The sequence below is a fragment of the Cucurbita moschata genome, unplaced genomic scaffold (assembly GCF_002738365.1).
Source record: "Cucurbita moschata cultivar Rifu unplaced genomic scaffold, Cmos_1.0 Cmo_Scf00002, whole genome shotgun sequence".
NCBI classification, from domain to species: Eukaryota; Viridiplantae; Streptophyta; class Magnoliopsida; order Cucurbitales; family Cucurbitaceae; genus Cucurbita; species Cucurbita moschata.
In genome coordinates, this window is record NW_019268518.1 from 6884612 (window position 1) to 6902086 (window position 17475).

Genomic DNA, 17475 nt, shown 5'->3' on the forward strand with positions numbered 1-17475 from the left:
TAAATAAACAAGAAGGTAAAAACTCCGTGGAGGTGACTGCGCGTATCTGCGGTTTGAGTCCGAGAGGACGGGAGGGCCGGAGAGAGCAGACAAAGGATAGATCGTCGTGAGCTTAGAAGGAATAGAGGTATTCTTTGATGTTCTTGAAATTACGACTATGATTTCCAATCACGTATAATTTGATTCGAGATTGCTGAGATTTTGATCATCTGCAATTCTGGCAACTCATCCATTTTATTTAATTTGATTTTACTACCCATTGTCATTCTGTTCCCTTCGTATTGCGAATCTACTGTATCAGTGGACTTTTCTTTCAGTTTTTCCCCCAATTATGTGCCCTGTTTTAACGTAGCGGTAACACTGTTGGAATCAAGGAGGAAGTTGATGAATATAAAGCATCAACGGGAAGTTGCTAGATGGAATTCTCAGAATATAATTGCCGATCATTCTACTGTTTTAGTTCTGATGGCATTTTGTTATGGCTGGTTTAGGAGAATAAGATAAACGAGAATGTAAATGTTCATTTATAACAAAATTCGTCAGATTTCATTTTGGTAGATTTCATCACTTTAAGCTGTCTTGAGTTGATACAAAATTGACGAAGCATAATCGTTGCAAAGATTATATGCGTAAATACATCATTTCATGTACTGCTACAAGATTATGTCATGAGCTGATGAATTCGAGAGTGGAAAGTTCTCGGAAAAACTAGTTTCTATAATCAACTAATTTGCGCAAGGTGCTGAATGCAACTGACAAAACATTTAATTCAACAAAAACATTAACTAGTTCTTATGAAGTAAACATTGTCAAATATGTTGATTCAATCGGAAAAAAGTGTTGCTATTTGCAACGTGACTTTACCATTGCTAATACATGTCAAATATTTGTACAAGTACAGCATGGTCAATCTTATGCTAATACGTCAGTCTGCAATGTTGCCATTGTCTGATCTCTACTGGTAGGCATATACTTCTTTTTATTCCATACTGCACATAAATGAACTAATATAAATAGCTGCAGGCAGTGAAGGACTATATCCCTCTTTTTGGTCAAGCTTGGCTGTTAAAACACTTCGAGGAGTACTTAAACCAGAAATGGCGAGTACTCAGGAATCCTCAGAAATTGGAGCTTCCGGATCTATTGACCAAAAAGAACAAAATGGAAAGAGTGAGCTAGAACTACATTCAGTGTTCTGGAATCAAGATTATAGTTGCTTTGCTGCTGGTACAAGCTGCGGATTTCGTATTTACAACTGTGATCCTTTCAAGGAAACATTTAGACGTGAATTGGGCATTGGTGGATTTAAAATTGTTGAGATGCTGTTTCGGTGCAACATTTTGGCACTTGTGGGCAGTGGAAGTAATTCTCAATATCCACCAAACAAAGTTTTGATATGGGATGATTATAAAAGTCAATGCATTGGTGAATTTTCATTTAGGTCTGAGATTCGAGCTGTAAAACTGAAGCGTGAACACTTTATTGTTGTCCTCGAGCATAAAATATATGTTTACACGCTGATGGATGTCAAGCTTCTTCATCAGATTGAAACTGTTACAAATCCGAGAGGCCTATGTTGCCTTTCCCACCATGTAAATACATTTGTGCTGGCATGTCCTGGAGTTCAACGTGGACAGGTCCACGTCGAGCACTTTGGGCTAAATATGACGAAGTTATTTAATGCTCATGATTCTCATATTGCATGCATGACGTTGACAATGGATGGTCTACTTCTTGCAACTGCTAGCACTAAGGGTACTTTGATAAGAATTTTCAATACAATGGATGGAATGCTCTTGCAAGAGGTATTGTACTGCTAGTCCCTAAATTTAAGTTTTTTGCTATGAGCATGGTTCCAAATGAAAGTCACACACACATGGGATGTGATTCTTTTAACTGAAAAGCTGATGTAGGGGCTGGCTCTTGTGCACCTCAATGCACCGCAGAATTGCATCACCGTTTATTATTTGACAGCAGAAAATTTGTAGAATATTTTGTTTAATACTTTAAATAGGTGAACACCACAGTCTAACCCATGATTTTAAATTGAGCTCACAATTAGCTATCTTGGATCACCGGACAAACACGTGGTTGTTTATGTTGGACATGATCTTGATAGTGAGCAAAGGAGAAGACATAATACATGCAATCCCATGATTATTGGTCCTTTACACAATGAAAATAGAGTTTAAATCTAAGTTTCGTAGTTGGTGTCATTATTTTTCTTTACAGTATGAAATATGTATATATATATTTTCATCTAATATGAAGCAAAAAATTTGATGACTTAGAATACCTTTCTTTTATGCTGTGCACATTACAATAGAGTAAGATTCATGGGGTTTAGGATTGAGGAACGACTTCATTTGCCCTTGTAGTGTCACTTTTTTTATTGGGTTTCATTGCATATTCTTCCGTTTAGGTACGAAGAGGAATGGATAGAGCAGAAATCTTCAGTCTTGCTCTCTCGCCAAATGTCCAATGGTTGGCAGCAGCAAGTGATAAAGGCACGGTTCATGTTTTCAGTCTTCGAGTGAGAGTTGTTGGCGCAGGTTCATCTTCTGATACAAATGTAATTCAGGGGAAAACACTGTTCCAGCAAAATTCTTCTAATGCACTTGATACTCTTGTTCCTTTGAATACTGGTTCAAACCCTAGTTCATCATTATCATTCATGAGAGGTAAGATAGTTCATCTATCAGTTGTATTGGGGATTTTGAATGGTTAGGATTAAAGTCCTTAATATTATGAATCTTAATATTATAGCAAGAGTGGTTTCTTTCCAGTCTCTGCTTATCTCTTATTTTAAATAGAACAATAATGGAGGAAACAAGGAAACAAAAGAAAACTCTCCTTCTTGTTTGGGTTTTGGGAACAGGGGCCAAAACTTCCTTCATATTAGTGTTTAATTGAAGTTTTCTGGACTCAAGAAATCGTTAACTAATCCTTCACCAAAAATTTTCAGGGGTTTTACCAAGATACTTCAGTTCAGAATGGTCGTTTGCTCAGTTCCATTTGCCTGAGGCGACACAGTATATTGCAGCATTTGGATCTCAAAACACTATCATTATTGTGGGCATGGATGGGAGGTAAGCGATTGCAATGAAAACATGTTACTGTTTCCCCTGCTGCTGCTCATACTAATGCACAAAATGATTTGAAACCTTGCTTTCCCAGATACAACTTAACAGCTACTCGATGGCTAGGTGCATATGAGTATATGTGAAATCTCTTTTGTTCAATGCTAGTAATTACTCTTTACAGATCATTATTTTACAACGAAGCTTTTTTTTTTTTTTGAAAAATAATTAGGTTCAAGTCACAATTAATGGCATTTGGAATTTGCTGTTTATGATACTTTTGGTTTTTAATCCTTGGACTTTACATTAAAAAGAAAAGCATGATCATTTAACTCGATGCCATGTCTTTCGGTTCGTTTTCCCTATCGGCTTATATAATATTTTGTAAGATAAAAGGTTCGGAAGTAGGGAGTTATATTGTAAAATAATAAATTACACAGAAAATTTTAGAGATCCTAGTTTAGAAAAGAAAATGAAATCTAGTTATTTCTTGTTAATTTTCATTTTTTTTTTTTGTCTTCAGTTTCTACAAGTGTAGTTTTGATCCAGTGCGAGGAGGGGAAATGTTGCAGCAGGAATGCATCCGTTTCTTGAAGATAGAAATAGGAGCTGATCGGATTGATCTATAGGCGCTATGGCTATGCTTAATCAATTCTCTTCCCTTGTAAATAAAAGGCTTGATATCTGTCAATATTAATAATCATTTGGAGGTGCTACACTTTTTTACGTATTGAGAAATTAATATGGTGAATTTGTATCCCGACATCGGATATGTGAACATTAACGTACACGACCAGTTCATCATTCAAAGTTGGGAAATTGTCAAAAGAGAGCACACAATATGTATGCTTCACGAGCTTAACCGAAACGACTCATTACATATTGTATGAGTTCTATATTTCTAAATATGAACTCTTCCTTATTATCACCGGCAATACCAACAAACTTATGCCTCCTTGAAATGGTGTTAAAACTTTCCGAGGCCATGCTGGAATCTTACTTTGAGATTATCAAATGTCCACATTTTGTTTCTCCTTTCTCATTTCTATCTTATTATTTTCTCTCAGTCTGCTGTGACTTGAGCACTAACGACTCATTTTCAACATCTTTTCACTGTTCGTTTACACTTTCTAGCTCGGATATCTCAAAAAGTTACACGAAATCAAAAAATAAAATAATAAAATTTACTATTTCAACTTTTACCTAGATCTTGAAAAGTTACACAAAATCAAAAAATAAAATAATAAAATATTTAGCTTAAAATTTTGACCCTTCAAAGTTTGAATTAGACTATTTCAAAAATGGTAACGAAGAAAATATGACCAAAATAGGATCCATTTATACATATTATTTATATATATATATATATATATATATATATATATATATAGCGTTAGATGATTAGAACAAATGTCTTTAAAAATGCAGAAAATTTGTCGAAAAATACTTTACTTATATAAATCCAGACGAGTGAAAAAAAAAAAAAAACCGGAAGATAAAACTTTATTATTTAAATTTAGAAAAAAACTGACTAATATAATTTTAATGGTACAGTAAAAAAAATAAAAGGAAAAAAAAAACCATAAACAAACTTTCGAATTGCAGCGGTAAACAGCAAATTATTTAAATTAAAGAAGTAAATAAGTTAAACTAAGCTGGCTCTGACTTTCTATTTGACTAAGATTAAACAATTTCTGAAAGCCAACCACGAGAACTCCACATGGCTGTGCGACCCTCGCCATCTTCTCTCGAGCACTTTACTTTCCATACGCGACCTACCATAACAGCAAGAGCAATAGCGAATACCCGCTCCCGTAAAATTTAGAAAGCATTTGATGAATTTCTTGATTTCTTGATTCATTTTTTCTGTAATGTATTGCGGATTTTGACCGAAATTGTGTAGAATACAGCTACAAGGGATATTCGAGAGGAAAGAGCAGCTCCAGGAAGGCGGTAATGGCGCCAAAAATGAAATTGCATGGTGTTAATGATGAGCTGCTGAAACTTCTCGATGCTAACATGGACGACGTATCGACGAGACGCCGAGTGCGGGAGGCGTTCAAAGAAATCCAGCTCGGAATCGATCACATACTGTTCAAGGTATTCTGGTTTCTCGTGTATGTTATTTAGGTGAAGGTCGATTTTGGATATTCGATGCACTGTTATTTGTGTTTGATTTTTGAAGTATGGGAGTTTTATTTTCTATTGGATCTCACTGACTTTTATCGCTATTCTTTGTCAGACACCAAGCGACGGATTGAAGACGGAAGAGGTAATCTCTAAAATAGAGTTGTGCAATATGATTCTAGTGTATTTCAGTTATTGAAATGGTATAATCTTTAAGCTTATAGACCACGCCAATTTGGAAATTTGAAACGAAGTATGATGAATCAATCGCCATTTCTTCTTGCTATTTCCCATTACATTTCACGGCCATGGCTTTCTAGCAGCCAGCCCTAGTGTTTCGATGATGAATGGGGCCACTTTTGTTATTTTCTCTTGCAAATATTATCCAGGCCTTTCTACTGTCGTGTTCATTTGCAATTCATCAATATTAGCAGAAGCTTTATTTTGTTTACAAAAAAGGAAAAGATAAAAAGAGCCATGTGCTTTGCTTAGATGTTAATGGAAGTTTGGAAGTCTATGCGATTTTGTTTCCAAGTAAGGTGATCAATCTTTTTGGTAGTCATATGAGGTCAACTCCAGAGGATTGAGTATATTCTCAAAATGCTGGATTCCGGAGACTGTCCGTCCAAAAGCAATGGTGTGTTATTGTCATGGCTATGGAGACACCTGCACATTTTTCTTTGAAGGCATGTGATTCCTTTCCAGTAATAGAAATGACATAGTTTTTTGTTTTGTATATTATAGTAGTTATCGACTTTTTTGTGGTATTGTATTTCAGGAATTGCAAGGAAGTTAGCATTGTCAGGGTATGGTGTCTTTTCTATGGATTATCCAGGATTTGGTCTTTCAGAAGGTCTTCATGGCTTCATACCAAGCTTTGACAAAATTGTAGATGATGTCATTGAACATTACTCCAAAGTGAAAGGTGTGTTAACGTACCAAATATTGGTTTTATGTTAATTATGTCTCAACAGAAATCATAAATTACAAAGTTTTTCATGACAATCCTTTATTAGAATTTTCTTTACTTGATTCCAAGGGCAGAGAACCCGGAGTTTAGTGCTCTCCCAAGCTTTCTCTTTGGGCAGTCTTTGGGTGGAGCTGTGGCTCTCAAGGTACACCTAAAGCAACCTCATGCATGGACCGGTGCAGTTCTTGTTGCGCCAATGTGCAAGGTATCTTTCTGAAAAGATTTTTTTGGAACACTTTCCTTGCTATCGAGGGCTCAATCAACTAAAAAATTATCTCTAGATTGCAGATGATATGGTTCCACCATGGGCACTAGCACAAATATTGATCGGAGTGGCTAAATTCCTTCCAAAGTACAAGTTGGTTCCACAGAAAAATTTGGCTGAGGCAGCTTTTAGAGACATGAAGCATAGAGAACTGGTTTGCCCCTTTTTGAACAAAATGGTGGTATTAAAAATAACAAGTGCATGGTTTTTTATACGGGTGGGGGGATTTTAATAAATGCATGCTTGTTCATGGTTGAGTGAGTGATAATGATTTTACCTTTTCTCTTCTATTGTTAGTCTTTGATCTAGAAGTTCATAGAGATTTATTCGCCCTACTTTTAAGTGAAGTTTTAATCCGAATGTTAGTAAATATTTGTATGTTTTATTTATTAATTATTTTGTATTTCTATGGATGCAGACAGCATATAATGTCATTGCATACAAGCATAAACCACGCTTGCAGACTGCAGTAGAAATGTTGAGAACTACGCAAGAAATAGAACGCAGATTGAAAGAAGTAGGCTATACTCAACTTTTTAATTATGATATGTTTTTTACCTAACATCTTTCTCAACTGGTCTTCACCGAACATGTTTTTCATTTTTTTTTTTTTAAACATAGATTTCAGGTACTCCTCAGAATCTCTCTTCCTGTTTAAAACATTGATGATATGAAATTTTAGAAGGTTGGGGAGGGCACCCCAATTCAGTTGGAAGTTCTTTGTTTCAATTGAACAAGCTTTTATTGAGAGGAAGATGAAAGAATGTCAGAGATCAACATTGGCCTGAAAACAAGAAAGAGGCCAATAAAAAGAAGCTCAAGAGGAGCTAAATTGTGACTAGCCCAACAAAGAAGAAAATAGCTCTAGTCTAAGAGAACAAGACCTAACATAAATATTTAGACACAAATGTCCAAAGTGAGGCATAAGTCTAGCTAAGTATCCAAACTCCTCTATAGTATTTCACTCCCCTGAAGATTTTGTTACTTAGCTCGATTTAGATGCCCCATAAAACAACAAAGAAACCATCCCTCCATAAAACTCCACCCCTCCTCCAAAGGGAGGTTGAAGCAGGGCCAAACAGACTCTGAAAGCCTAGAACCAGTCATTCCAAATCGAGCGAGTAAACTGGCACCTCCAAGACAAATGGTTCAAGTCATCAAATGCCTTCCTACCAAGAATAAAAACCATTGTAGCCCAAAAAAGAAGGAAAAATGCCTCCAAATGGCAATCCATAATACCCCATGTAATAAATACATGTCATGCCAAGGGTTTAACCTTGGAAATTTTCACCTTCCGTTAGAAAGGAGAAAATGGGGAGGTAGAGGAGCAAGGGCTACATTAGATCTTAGATTAGATCCTGTTCAAGCAAAGATGCCTTTAAACCTTGTTGGTTCCATAATTTTTTCTCATATAAAGAGGCCGTCCTTTTCTTTTCTCTTGTTTTTTTCTTTCTACATTTGTAGGTAACCTGAACATAAACAGTTAGGAATCACGAACCTCCAAAATGGTATGATATTGTTCACTTTGAGCATAAGCTCTCATGGTTTTGCTTTGGGCTTCTCGAATAGGCCTCATACCAATGGAGATGTATTCCTTACTTATAAACCCATGATCGACCCTAAATTAGCGAATGTGGACTCCCTCCCAACAATTCTCAACATAAACCATGTGTGATAGTCGCAAAACTTCTTTGTTCCCAAATTCAAATCATTGAAATCAAATTCTCGACCCGGAAGAACCATACCCTAGTACTTAAGCCTCTTGAAATCCACTTATTTATTTTCTCGCATAACTATGTTCACTCATAGATGCTGAAACATTTAGTATGATCTAGAAGTTTCAGTAAATGGGTAAAAAGATGTTTTATTGTCAGGACTTGATAAATAACAGGTTTACTCGAGTGGTTAATGTTAGTTACTGTACCATTAGAGCAGAATTGCTTGACATGGCACCTAGTTTTTATGTACCATATCTCTTTTCTCTGGTTATATGGGCGATAAGGGATATTTATCCCTTATCCTTTTGAGGCTTTCCTTGAGTGAAATAGAAATATTTTCGGCGAGTAAGTATAATCTTGTGATCAACTTACACAAGATGTCATCATTTTTACATCTTTTGGACACGTTTGATACTGTTCTTGTTTCTCGTTTCTCGTTTTTCGTTTCTGTTCTACTGTTTTAAATAATCAAGAAACATAGATAGTCATTGAACATGTTTCTTTATTATCAAACAGACAGACCCTTCAAATCTAAGTGCTTTTCTAACCTATTCGCTTTGTTGACCAGTTGGAGAACCTTTTTGTTACTCCGTGGTTGTTGGACATTCCTTTTAATCCTTTGTTTGACACTCTTGTACGTTCGTCACATCAATAAAATTCTTATTCTCATTGTTGAAAAGATAAATATTGTCATATCACAGAATGGAATATAGTTTCTAATCTTCATTTAAGAATCTAATTCATTTAAAGATACATTGTGGCTTTTATTGTAAATTCATGTTGATTCTAGTAAAAAGTACAGAAAACACAACTTTGATAACTAAATCAGTTTATTGAGATGTCTTACTAGGTTTCCCTGCCATTACTGATCCTGCATGGGGAGGCTGATACCGTAACAGACCCATCCGTGAGCAAGGCGTTGTACGAGAAAGCGAGCAGTTCAGATAAGAGTATAAAACTTTATAAAGATGCATACCATTCTCTTTTAGAGGGCGAGCCCGATGAAATAATAATCCAAGTATTTGACGACATCATCTCTTGGCTGAACGAGCATTGTTAGTAACTTTTTGGACCGAGTTATGGTCATTCTTTCATGATATGATTTGTGTAGGGAAAGATTTCTTTCCCTTGAAGAAAAGTTTGGAAACTATGCTATTGGCCTTGCAACATCAGGAAGCTGTTGAAGTAATGTATTATTTACTATTTTTGTGAGATGATGTATCAATAACTATTAATTAAACGCACAGACGCTTTGAAATTAGACACCACTTCTCTGTTTTTGGCTGAATCAGTCTCACTTGATTTGGGTCGAATATGGCAACTTCTTGTGCTTGGTTAGAACCAAAGCTGAACCCATTGGTAAATTGATGGGCTAGCCCTTGACATTGAATGAGCTGGTTGGCCCTCCATAAATGGTGATTTATGTTCAATTCTTAATCTTGTTGGGTTGGGTTTGGCCGATGACTAGTTTACTGCTTTGATTTGACAGGTACACGTTTGTTTGGGAGGTCCATGCAACCCCACATTTCTATTTCTATTATTATTATTATTTTTTTAATTTGCTTCACCAAACTTCACCATTGTCAATTTTTTTTTTAATATTTACAAAATGTTTCATTAATCTTATAGATAAATTTCTCATGATTTTAAATTTAGGAAGAGAATAAAGTGGAAATAATATTTATTTTTAAAAGTAACAAATAGACACTGTAGTTATGTCGTAAGAAAATGTTGGGACAATATTGGGACTATCAAATGTCTCGAACAAACGATTTTCCATTGATTACTTAATGGAAAAGCTGAGTGAGCGTTGATTTTTGGTGAGCTGAAGAACACTTCGGACTCCACATTTGGTCACTTTCTTCTGTTTTTCTACCTAATCACAGCTCCATGAAATCCCCAAATACAAGTGATTGTCCAGTTCTTCATCAACCCATTGTTTCTTTTGGCTCTCCAATTTTTTTTTTTTTTTTTAAAGGTCGAAGGGTGTTTATTAATTTTTTAGAATTCAATGGTATTTTTAAAATATTATCCTTTTAAAATTGAAGAGTATTTTAAAAATAAAATACTAAAAGTTTAGAGGTATTTTTAGAGATAAAATACAACTATTCATTTAACTTTTTTAAGTCCTTTGATAATGACGTTGGGTATCGCAAATGATGAGACACTAATCAAACCCTAATGAATACATATCCTATTTTTATAATTACTTTTTCTTTCTAATATTACTTAGATGGTAGAAAACGTAAATCAATATATTAATTTGGATTAGGAAAGTAAATGAAATCACGCAATATAATGTATTGGTTATCCCATTAATAACATGAGTGAATTATCCACGTCATTACCTAGTTCCTATAAAGTTAAATTAAATCAAGAAAAAAAAAGTGGTGGTTGGTAATTTATTTCATTAGAAAAAGCCAAAAAATTAGCGGTGGATGTAACTATACATGCAAATTGGAGATAATGGATCTTATCATTAAAAAAAAAAAAAAAAAAAAAAAAAAAAAAAAAAAAAAAAAAAAAAAAAANAAAAAAAAAAAAAAAAAAAAAAAAAAAAATCATTTTTTTTTAATTTTATGGGATTTAAATTCTCTATGATTTAAAGTCAATAAATTCTATATATATATATATATATATACTATGATCATTTTAAATTATGGATATATAAAGAATTTGTCTTTATTATGCAACTAATTATTTTCAAATATATATATATTTTTAATTTTGTATATGGTGGCCATATTTATTGTTTATTATTTGACATCTTTAATTCGTTAATTAATTCTTTTTTCTTAACAAACTATATTTTATAATAATAATAATAATAATAATAATAATAATAATAATAATAATAATGCTCACAAACCGACCAAGCTCGATGTCACCGGGGTCAAGCAAACTTGAACACCATATTTAGGTTTGATAGTGAGCACAACGACGGGTGCATGGCGATAGTTTGGGGAGATGGTGAAGGAAAACTTGGCGATGAGCATGGCCAATATGATCTTCGTTTCCATGACAGCGAAAGATTGGCCGACACAGTTGCGCGGTCCAGAAGCAAATGGTATGAACCTACCCGACGTGAACGCCTTCGAGCTCTCAAATCTTTCGGGGTTGAACTCATTCGCGTCCTTTCCCCATAGCTCCTCACTGTGGTGAATGGCTAGCACTGGGATCCATATCGACAACCCTTTTGGGATCTCTAAGTCCCCGAGCTTTATATCCTCAAACGCCATCCTTGGAAGAATGCTCGCGGGTGGGTATAGCCTCAGGGATTCATTTATCACCTTACCCAACTGTGCATTAACAAAAATATGATATCTATGATAAACCGTAACGTAAGACTAAATATATGGTAAACTATGATTTAGAAGACTGTACCAGGGAGAGTTTGGGGAGATGGTCGAGCGAGGGAGCTTGGCGGTTGCAGACGGCCATGACTTCAGCTCGAACCTTGTGTTGCCAAGAAGGGTTGGTGGCTAATAACATGAGAGTCCAAGTGAGCAAGAGAGCTGTGGTTTCATGGCCGGCAAAGAAGAAGGTCTTGCATTCATCCATAATTATTTGCAAATTCAAATTAAAACCCTTATTGTCTCGTTTATTCTGCATCTCATTCAGCAACATTCCTAATAAATCATTACCATTCTCCACACACTCCTTTCTGCTCTCTATGATCTCCATTAACAATCCCTCCATTTTCCCTTTTAATGCCTTTATTTCTCGGTTATATTTACTCGGAAAAAATCTGTTTAATAAAAAAAATACATATATGTCAATTACCGTTGAGCTATATTCAGTACAGGATGTACTGTTCAAGCTTACCTGCTACCAGGAAGGCAGAGGTGGCGGCTAGCTTGAGCACAGAGATTCTGTAGAGTCGTGAGTAAATGAAAGATTTGTTTTCCCTTTTCGTAGCTGCTTCCAAACTCGGTTTTGGAAATTATATCGGCCGTGATTCTTGTCATGCACTCGCCGATTTCGAACTCAGTTCGTCCCGATTTGACCTCGTTTTCTAATGATATAAGCATTTCTCTCGTGCATTCAACCATGTATCCCGCGTAACTCTACAAAAAGAAGAGAGGTTGAGTCGGGTGTCGTTAAATTTGATGTTTTATTCTTATCGTTAACGGACCTTGAGACGGTTGCCGAGGAAGGCGGGAGCGACCATATGTCGTTGATGGAACCAGTTTTGGCCGTTGGCCATTAAGAGACCTCTACCAATAAAGTGGTTGGAGCCCTGTTGTTGGAGCCACGACTTGCCGGTAACGGCGCTGTGTTTGGACAAAAGCTCTTTGATCAAGTCGGTTTCAGCCAGACACATTCTTGGCTCAATCCCATTCCAAAATATAAATCTCTTCCCTTCCCAACAGCAACAAAAAAAGTAATAATAATAATAATAATAAATAAATAAATAAATAAAAAGTTGATGGGTTACAGTAAATTTAATGATCTGGACGTACCGAATTGGGCGGTCCAGACGAGATAGTGCGGGAGGAGGCGGGGGACGAGGTCGTGGGAGACGGAGGGCATGTCTTGGGAGGTGGAGTTGGAGAGGAGGGCGGTGACGTGAAGGATGTTGCCGAGGAAAGGGCGGGGTTTGGGGCCACCCACACCTTGCATAGCCATCTTTTTTTTGATGCGTCTAGGAGTCCACCAGTAGCAAGAAACGGCGTCGTATAACACAGATAAGATGACAAACGACGTCGCTGCCAAAGCCAGAGTTGTAATAACCAGCGGCAAAATAAAGGCCGCCATCGGGAAAGAGAGAGAGAGAATGGGAAAGAAAGGAGAAACACATGCACATATAAATTACGATCACTAAGTTTTATTATTTTTATTATTTTTATTTTTATAAGCTGAGATGGAAATAATAAGAACTAATATTAAATATAAGGTCAAAGGTTTGACCCAATTAGTTCTTAGCGGAGAAAATCAATTTTAAATTAATGATATTAAAATAGATGGTAATTGAAAAGGAAAATAAATAAATAAATAAATAAATAAATAGAGATTTTGACTCAAAATTAAAATCACAATCTAGAATTGTAAATGAGAGCTACATGAACGGTGTATTTTTTTACTATTATTATTATTCAAAGAAGAATGGTGTATTTTTCCAAATAAAGACACAATTAATTGAAATTTTTAAAAAAGTTTTATTTTTTGTTTTAATAAAAAAGTGGGAACATTATCTTCAAGAACATGCTTGGATAAAAAAAGAAAGAAGAGAAAGAAGCTATGGCTTTTAAAATTCTGATAATTCACCAAATTTCTTAAAATCCGCAACACTAAGGGCTATTGTCAAGAAACTTGTAGACAATCATTTCAATTTTAAAAAATTTAGTGCAAAATTAGTGTCTTTTACTCATAAAAAATAGGTTAATTTGCATGTTTGATCCTATCATTTGTATAAATATATATGTATATATATAAAAGTATTTAGAACAATCAAAGTTTTACACGAACTTTGATTAGACTATCGTCCTAATAAGAAAAGTATATACATTTGAAGTGTCAAGGTTATGAATCTTGACCGACCTTTAAGAATGAATGTTAACAGCCATGAATGATGTTATACTCTTCCTCACGGCTTGCCATTTTGTTGAAGTGCATACTCCTGCTGCTTCATCTCTTCCAACATGTCGTCGTTGGTGCTGGAAAATGAAAAGAAAACATGATATGAATCTAACCACTGATCCAGGAGCAATTACAAAAATCAAAATAAAGAAAATTCAAGAGACCTTTAACTAGCTCTTGGTTGGAATCGTTCGTTAAGAATCGTAGAAGGACCTCTACCTTTATTTGTGCATCCATAGCATAATGTTTTCGTTTTTGAAAGGAATGTGTACCATAACCATAGATAAAAAGGTTCTCATCTTGCTAGGAGAGGTCAAATACGAGTCAAAGGATGTGCATATTCTAACCCAAAAACTAATAGTAAACAAACAATACATGAATAAATGAAACTTATATAAACTATAGTATCATACTCTATTATAGCTATAAAAAAACGCTACAGAAGAGACCATTAGGATTAAGAATCCACTTCCCATGAGTCCTTGGCTAGGTCTGCCCATGGTTGTATCACCAGACTCCTTTTGATACCAACTTCACTTTGTTGCGTTCATTCAAGCTACTCAAAATGAGCTCCTTCTAGCCCATAGTTGGCTTAGTCTAAAGCTTATCCTCCCAAAAGACTCTCGATCCAACAATAGCCTGCTTAGCCTTAGGGTGCTCATCTTGCCTCTACGCAGACAAGGCCATTGCATCCTGGATGCACCGTTGCCCACACACTCTACAACTCACTACACTCAAAATGAGTCTTGGCATAAGACTGCCTCACCTTGGGGTACCCATAAGTGCCACCATTTGGCTGTAGGCATGTATCAATAAACAACCAATGAGCTCTTACATCTTTATAAAGGCTTGCTTGAACATCCATCTTGTGGTATAGCATCACCTTTCCCTCCTGTTGAGGCACTATCAGATATTTGTTTCATGGGCGTCGCCCATGCCATAATACGCTCACGGACGGCCATTTTTGTCCCCCCGCTCAAAATTCATTCTAAGGCAAATTGTAACAGCTCAAGCCTACTGCTAGTAGATATTGTCTACTTTGGCCCGTTATATATTGCCTTCAACCTCACGGTTTTAAAACGCGTCTAGTAGGGAGATAATGTTTCCACACCCTTATAAGAAATGCTTTGTTCCCCTCTCCAACCAATGTGAGATCTCACAACCCACCCCCTTGGGGGCCAGCATCCTTGCTAGCACACCATCTGGTGACTAACTCTGATACCATTTGTAACCGCCCAAGCCCACCGCTAACAGATATTGTCTGTTTTGACCCGTTACATATTGTCATCAACCTCACGATTTTAAATGTCTACTAGGAAGATGTTTTCACAGGACAACAATATCGTAACAATTCGATAAACATGATAATTGGTGCGTGAGGAACGATGATAATGCACATTGTTATGAACAGAAGAGAAGCCGAACAAACAATGCGAACAAAATGCAGATGAAATTCAATACAACTACCCAAAAGCTAAGCAAAATAATCAGAGACTCACTATTGGCGAAGGCAATCGTTCAGTTCTTAAGCTTGATTGCGACAGTTGAAAACAACAGATAACGCTTTGGCGTAGACGCATTCGGCATACCTCGAGGCGTAATGATCGCACTCCCTCAACGCCTTCTGCTTCATTTTGCTACGCAAAGCTGGAAACACACCAGAAGTTTCAACAGCAGTTGCAAGATACAAGATACAAGACTCAAAAATTGAACAGACGCATCATGTTCCTCAGCAATCAAAAGCAGATTAAACAGGTAAAGGACGAAAGCAAGATTGGATTAAATACCTTCCTCTGCTTTCTTCTTCACATGATTCTCTCGAGCATCCTGCAAGTAACCCATCTTAGAAAGCCATAGGAGCACAGGAATTAGCAGCATCAATTCCACTCCCCAGTTTTTAGTCGCTTCTCTTCTTTCCAATCTTTTCCCTAAGAACCCTAAATCCTAGTTTTGCTAGAACTAGAAGCCCACTCTTGGAATTCTTTTTAATCTAATAATATTTATGAATAAAATAACGAGCGAATGTGAAATTTAGATGTTTTTATATAAACTTATTTACTCAATACCTCATTTTAAGATTAAAACTTTGAATCTATATGATTCGAAAAAAAAATTATTTTAATTTTAATTTGTGAAGAACATCATGATCTAAATTTACTTTTAATCGTTAGCTAGATTATCACAATAATATTTAATAAAAAAATTCCCGCTATTTTTGCTTTGATAGACAGTACAGTGCGGGATTATATATAAGCTTAAGAGTACCCTAATTATCCAGTCGGATGGGAACACAGTACGATATAATCATATAACTGAGCTTTTATTCTCTGTGTTTCACTCGCCTTTTGCACTTTCATCTTTATCTTATTCGCATTTCTTTATTAGAAGCACTGTTATACTCGGGTTTCTTTAGCTCAAATTGCTGCTCGAGCTTTGTATTTCGCTTTCAATGGCTGCCAATACCGCCATTATTGCTTGGTTCGTAATCACGGTTGTCTATAATTTTGTGTTGTTTTTGTTCACGATAGATAGCAACTGAATTGATTGATCAAAATGTAATTGAATTCTCAGGGGTTCAGGAGAAGATGGGCAATTGGGATTGGGGAACGACCAAGAGAGGGAGTGGGTTTGCGCCATTAAAGCCCTTGGGTCTCAGAAAGTCTGTTCTGTTGTTGCTGGTAGCCGAAACTCCCTCGCCATCTGCGAAGATGGCAAGGTCAGTTGCTTTCGATTCTATCCGTTCTGTTTTAATTCATTTCTCGTATATGAGCGTTCTGTTTTCTCATATTTCGTACTTTTGGGTTGAATTCTGTGGGGGATTTGTAGCTGTTTACATGGGGTTGGAATCAGAGAGGCACTCTTGGGCACCCAGCAGAAACCAAAGCTGAGAACATTCCGAGCCAGGTTAAAGCTCTTGCTAATGTTAAGATTGTGCAGGTAATCAATCTAAGTGTGGTGTTCTACATGTACTTTTTGGTTTTTGTGCTGAAGAACTTCTGAAAGTTTCATATGGTGTCCTGTTTATTAGGCGGCTATTGGTGGGTGGCACTGTCTGGCTGTGGATGATCAAGGCCGAGCATATGCCTGGGGTACTTATGTTCCTTTCCTTTGCTAACTGTGTGTCTGGAAATACTGGGTTTGGAATTTTTACAGTTCTAGTTATCGATGTTCTTAAAAGTAAAAGAGGCTTCAAAACTTGTCTTCTTGAAGAGGCAAGACACAAGCTCAAGTGGAAGGTCGTAAAGAAGTGGAAAAACTACAAAATCACACAATTTTTATCTTTCAAATAAAAATTTTGAAGGTCATTCTCAATATTGTTGTACTAGTATTACATATAATAGCGAACTTTATTTCATCAAAGAATAGATGGTAAGTGTTCTCATTATTCTACTTCTAGCTATTACATTAAGCTTAAAAAATGTAAGTCTTATTGTGTACTCTTAGATCTGTTTACTTTTTATATATAAGGGGCATAAATCTCTTATGAATTTTAGAAGGCTTAAATTTCAAGGTTAAAATTTGTGGCATGCCTCGGAGTGCAAGTCTCAAAAGCTTTTCAAAAGAATGCTGTCTTAGAATTTGCTATCGTTTATCATCTGGGATAGATAGCAGGAATTACGTCTTTGGATTAGTTTTACCTTTAATGTTCTGTACCAGCTTCATTTATGCATGGCAGCACGAGTAACAGCAGTGTAGAATAGACGTGAATTTTTTTTTTTTTTTTTTTTTTTTTGC

The 17475-nt window shown here is 36.0% G+C and overlaps 4 protein-coding genes and 1 pseudogene across 6 annotated transcripts in view; 3 read left to right on the forward strand and 2 right to left on the reverse strand.

Annotated features, from left to right (window-relative positions):
• LOC111430850 (autophagy-related protein 18c-like) lies at positions 1-3915 on the forward strand. Of its 2 annotated transcripts, none has more exons than XM_023067311.1 (5): positions 1-127; positions 1018-1805; positions 2423-2681; positions 2966-3089; positions 3604-3915. In XM_023067311.1, exons 2-5 carry the CDS (start codon positions 1098-1100, stop codon positions 3707-3709), a joined length of 1197 nt encoding a protein of 398 aa, XP_022923079.1. In that variant the 5' UTR covers positions 1-127; positions 1018-1097; the 3' UTR covers positions 3710-3915. The 2 variants fall into 2 exon arrangements, with proteins under 2 accessions (XP_022923079.1, XP_022923070.1); XM_023067302.1 differs by having other exon boundaries at positions 1024-1805.
• Positions 3916-4770: 855 nt separating this feature from the next.
• LOC111456899 (caffeoylshikimate esterase) lies at positions 4771-9473 on the forward strand. The gene is made up of 9 exons (XM_023098964.1): positions 4771-4894; positions 4984-5180; positions 5323-5352; positions 5767-5893; positions 5986-6132; positions 6252-6382; positions 6459-6596; positions 6861-6959; positions 9011-9473. Exons 1-9 carry the CDS (start codon positions 4801-4803, stop codon positions 9218-9220), a joined length of 1173 nt encoding a protein of 390 aa, XP_022954732.1. The 5' UTR covers positions 4771-4800; the 3' UTR covers positions 9221-9473.
• Positions 9474-11001: 1528 nt separating this feature from the next.
• On the reverse strand, positions 11002-12969 carry LOC111456891 (cytokinin hydroxylase-like). The gene is made up of 5 exons (XM_023098953.1): positions 12624-12969; positions 12296-12522; positions 11986-12227; positions 11545-11908; positions 11002-11459 (listed from the first exon to the last, which is right to left on the reverse strand). Exons 1-5 carry the CDS (start codon positions 12916-12918, stop codon positions 11022-11024), a joined length of 1566 nt encoding a protein of 521 aa, XP_022954721.1. The 5' UTR covers positions 12919-12969; the 3' UTR covers positions 11002-11021.
• A 599-nt stretch (positions 12970-13568) lies between these two features.
• LOC111456940 lies at positions 13569-15847 on the reverse strand (annotated as a pseudogene).
• Positions 15364-17475, forward strand: part of LOC111456909 (ultraviolet-B receptor UVR8-like) — a 6642-nt gene continuing 4530 nt past the window's right edge. The window contains exons 1-5 of one of the 2 annotated variants that reach the window (XM_023098985.1): positions 15364-15495; positions 16126-16218; positions 16312-16456; positions 16567-16677; positions 16769-16829. In XM_023098985.1, coding sequence (XP_022954753.1) covers positions 16190-16218; positions 16312-16456; positions 16567-16677; positions 16769-16829 — 346 coding nt within the window. In that variant the 5' untranslated portion in view covers positions 15364-15495; positions 16126-16189. Of the gene's footprint in view, positions 15496-16025; positions 16219-16311; positions 16457-16566; positions 16678-16768; positions 16830-17475 lie in introns of those variants that run through there. The other variant, XM_023098976.1, reaches the window with a different exon arrangement.

What these genes read in the sequence shown, in the direction of transcription:
- LOC111456891 (XM_023098953.1), bottom strand. Translation starts at nt 12,918, where the DNA reads ATGGCGGCCTTTATTTTGCCGCTGGTTATTACAACTCTGGCTTTGGCA. An exon ending in TCCTCGGCAACCGTCTCAAG is followed by an intron (nt 12,228 to 12,295) that starts GTCCGTTAACGA and finishes TTCTTTTTGTAG; the next exon opens with AGTTACGCGGGATACATGGT. An exon ending in ATCTCCCCAAACTCTCCCTG is followed by an intron (nt 11,460 to 11,544) that starts GTACAGTCTTCT and finishes GTTAATGCACAG; the next exon opens with TTGGGTAAGGTGATAAATGA.
- LOC111430850 (XM_023067311.1), top strand. Translation starts at nt 1,098, where the DNA reads ATGGCGAGTACTCAGGAATCCTCAGAAATTGGAGCTTCCGGATCTATT. An exon ending in ATCATTATCATTCATGAGAG is followed by an intron (nt 2,682 to 2,965) that starts GTAAGATAGTTC and finishes AAAAATTTTCAG; the next exon opens with GGGTTTTACCAAGATACTTC. An exon ending in ATTGTGGGCATGGATGGGAG is followed by an intron (nt 3,090 to 3,603) that starts GTAAGCGATTGC and finishes TTTTGTCTTCAG; the next exon opens with TTTCTACAAGTGTAGTTTTG.
- LOC111456899 (XM_023098964.1), top strand. Translation starts at nt 4,801, where the DNA reads ATGGCTGTGCGACCCTCGCCATCTTCTCTCGAGCACTTTACTTTCCAT. An exon ending in ACGGATTGAAGACGGAAGAG is followed by an intron (nt 5,353 to 5,766) that starts GTAATCTCTAAA and finishes TCTTTTTGGTAG; the next exon opens with TCATATGAGGTCAACTCCAG. An exon ending in TAGAACGCAGATTGAAAGAA is followed by an intron (nt 6,960 to 9,010) that starts GTAGGCTATACT and finishes ATGTCTTACTAG; the next exon opens with GTTTCCCTGCCATTACTGAT.